This window comes from Etheostoma cragini, unplaced genomic scaffold (genome assembly GCF_013103735.1).
Source record: "Etheostoma cragini isolate CJK2018 unplaced genomic scaffold, CSU_Ecrag_1.0 ScbMSFa_3659, whole genome shotgun sequence".
NCBI classification, from domain to species: domain Eukaryota; kingdom Metazoa; phylum Chordata; class Actinopteri; order Perciformes; family Percidae; genus Etheostoma; species Etheostoma cragini.
Window position 1 is genome coordinate 1 of NW_023267949.1, and position 2,437 is coordinate 2,437.

Genomic DNA, 2,437 nt, shown 5'->3' on the forward strand with positions numbered 1-2,437 from the left:
GACCGGGTTGACACTTCAGCGTGAGAAATCGGGGGTGTGGCGTGTGAGCGTGTGAAACCAGTCAAATGCGTGTGTGTCACGACCAATGCGTGAGAGTTGGCAGCCCTGTATATGTACAAATGGTTGATGAGAACGGCCTGTATAGTTTGAACCTGCATTCTGTATCAATCATCTCAGTATTCTGTTCCATCAGCCCCTTACTTCCCCCGGGCCTGTGCAGATCTGTAGAATTTTCTAGACATGCCACCAGATACCCCCAGATACCCTTGTTCCATGTTAAGGCTTTCATTTTTGAAAAAACGTTTTTGTACCCGTTCCATCACTCACACACTCACTTCCTGCTTGTCTCCCACCAACATAGCTTTGGCTGCTATTGCGTACATTCTGGTATGCTCCAGCTGCACTACAACCCTCACCCTATTTACCTGCTAAATCATCAGATTCTTTTTATGAAGAGTTGAGAGTAATCCACACCCACAATGTGAGTTTAAAAAGCCCCCCCTTAAAATGTATGTAACAGCATTTTGTTGTGAGGATAACTTACAAAATGAATAAATTAAAACTCTGTTTTGATTTCAATAAGTTATTTTTAAACTTGAACTTATACTTAACTTTAAACAAAACTAAATGCATTATATATGTAAATCATACTACAAATTCAGATGTTAAATTAGTAATTGATAATAAAACAATCAAAAGAGTCCAAAAAATTACATTTCTGGGGGTTGAACTTGAATTCAAACTGTTCTTGAAGCCCTTTATTAAATATCTGTGCATAAAGATGGCCAGGAGTATTAGTATATTGAATACAACTACAACTACATATTGACCCAAAATACATTACATACTCTGTATTGCAAATGTTTTACAATATTTGTTATATTGTGTGGGAGTTTGGGGAAATACTGTACCTAGAAAAGTAACTTACAAAATATTTGCACATTGCAAAAAAGAGCTATCCGGATAATAAATCACAAACATGAGCTAATCATCTGTTTTTATTTCACATTTTTTTATATTAACGGACATTGTTACATTCAAAACTGCACAATTTATGTTTAAAGTTAAAGAAAATAATTGATCATGTAACATGTTGAAGGAAAGAGCTGGGAGAAATCACTTAAGGGACATTATGAACTACTGTTAAAAGCATGTGTGTGTTTCACACACATGCATGTTTCAGTTTGTTTCAGTTTGTAGGTTGAGATAATGGGATGGACTGAACAATGACATCAAAAAGAGCCATAATACCATTCAGTTAAAAAAAGGATTATAAAAATCATTACTTTACCAGTACAGAAAAGAAATCGAATCATAGGAATGGAAATGTAATGCAAAGGTATTGTTGTATAACTATTTCCATATCTTTTTACTTTGCTATAAGATGATTTTGTGACATAGGGTTCATTTCAAATTGCTTCCACCTGCTCCTTCTCAAACTAATCCTTCTTTTTCTATGTATAGATATATAAAATCAGTTTTTTATTGTATTTGTTAAATACTGATTGTGTTTCATCCAGTGGTTATAATTCTTTGTTTTCACTGTTGTCTTGCAACACTGTTGTTTGTTCGAGATAAATAAATTAAATGAAACAAGGTAACTGGACAAATACATTTCACGTATTAGAGCCGTATTGGAAGCATATTTTGTAGCTTTGCAATATATGGTTTGCTATATGTGCATTTTAAGTTTTAAATTTTTTCAGCAGGAATCTTCTTAAAAAATCTAACAATCACTGCTTTGATTTGAGGCAGACTCAGGCCGTAAACTAGAGGGTTATTAAGGGGGGGGACCATCAAATATTCTAAAGATAAAACAACTGTGATGATAGGATTCATTTTATAAGTCTCAGATCGAGTCAATGACAGCTCACAGAAGACAGAGAGAGAATAGGTGATGAATGTGAGGATGTGAGGCAGGCAGGTCTGGAACGCTTTTCCTCTGAAATCAGATGAGCTTCTCCTGCAAACAAGCAGAATATGGAGATAGGTGTACAGGACAAAGAACAGGGGAGTGAAGGTGATTATTATTGTAACAAACTGACTTACTATGTTGTTCAGAGTAATGTCCAAACAGGAGAGCTGAACCACAGGCCAGTTGGAACAGAACAGCCTATTCAGTTTATTGCCACACAGCGGTAATCGGACAGTAAGATAGATCATGAAACCCACACCAAATGCAGGGACGAGCACGGCAAAAATCACAAGATGTGTTACCATCTTAAATGTCATTTTACTGTGATAGTGTAAAGGTTGGCAAATAGCAACAAATCTATCATAGGCCATGATGCTGAGGAAAGTCAGCTCATATGATGCATAGGTGTAAATAACATATATCTGAATGAAACATAATGGACGGGAGATTAAATGAGTGTCAGACAGAAGGTCCATCAGAAACCTGGGGAAGAAGCCGGCTGAGCCGTACAGAGAGTTAAAA

The 2,437-nt window shown here is 36.2% G+C and overlaps 1 protein-coding gene across 1 annotated transcript; it reads right to left on the reverse strand.

Annotated features, from left to right (window-relative positions):
* Window positions 1–1,692: 1,692 nt before the first annotated feature.
* Window positions 1,693–2,433, reverse strand: LOC117940887 (olfactory receptor 56A4-like; the record flags this gene model as incomplete). The annotated part of the gene is made up of 1 exon (XM_034866009.1): window positions 1,693–2,433. A coding segment is annotated over one exon (741 nt), but the record flags the coding sequence as incomplete, so codon positions are not given.
* Between the last annotated feature and the right edge of the window lie 4 nt (window positions 2,434–2,437).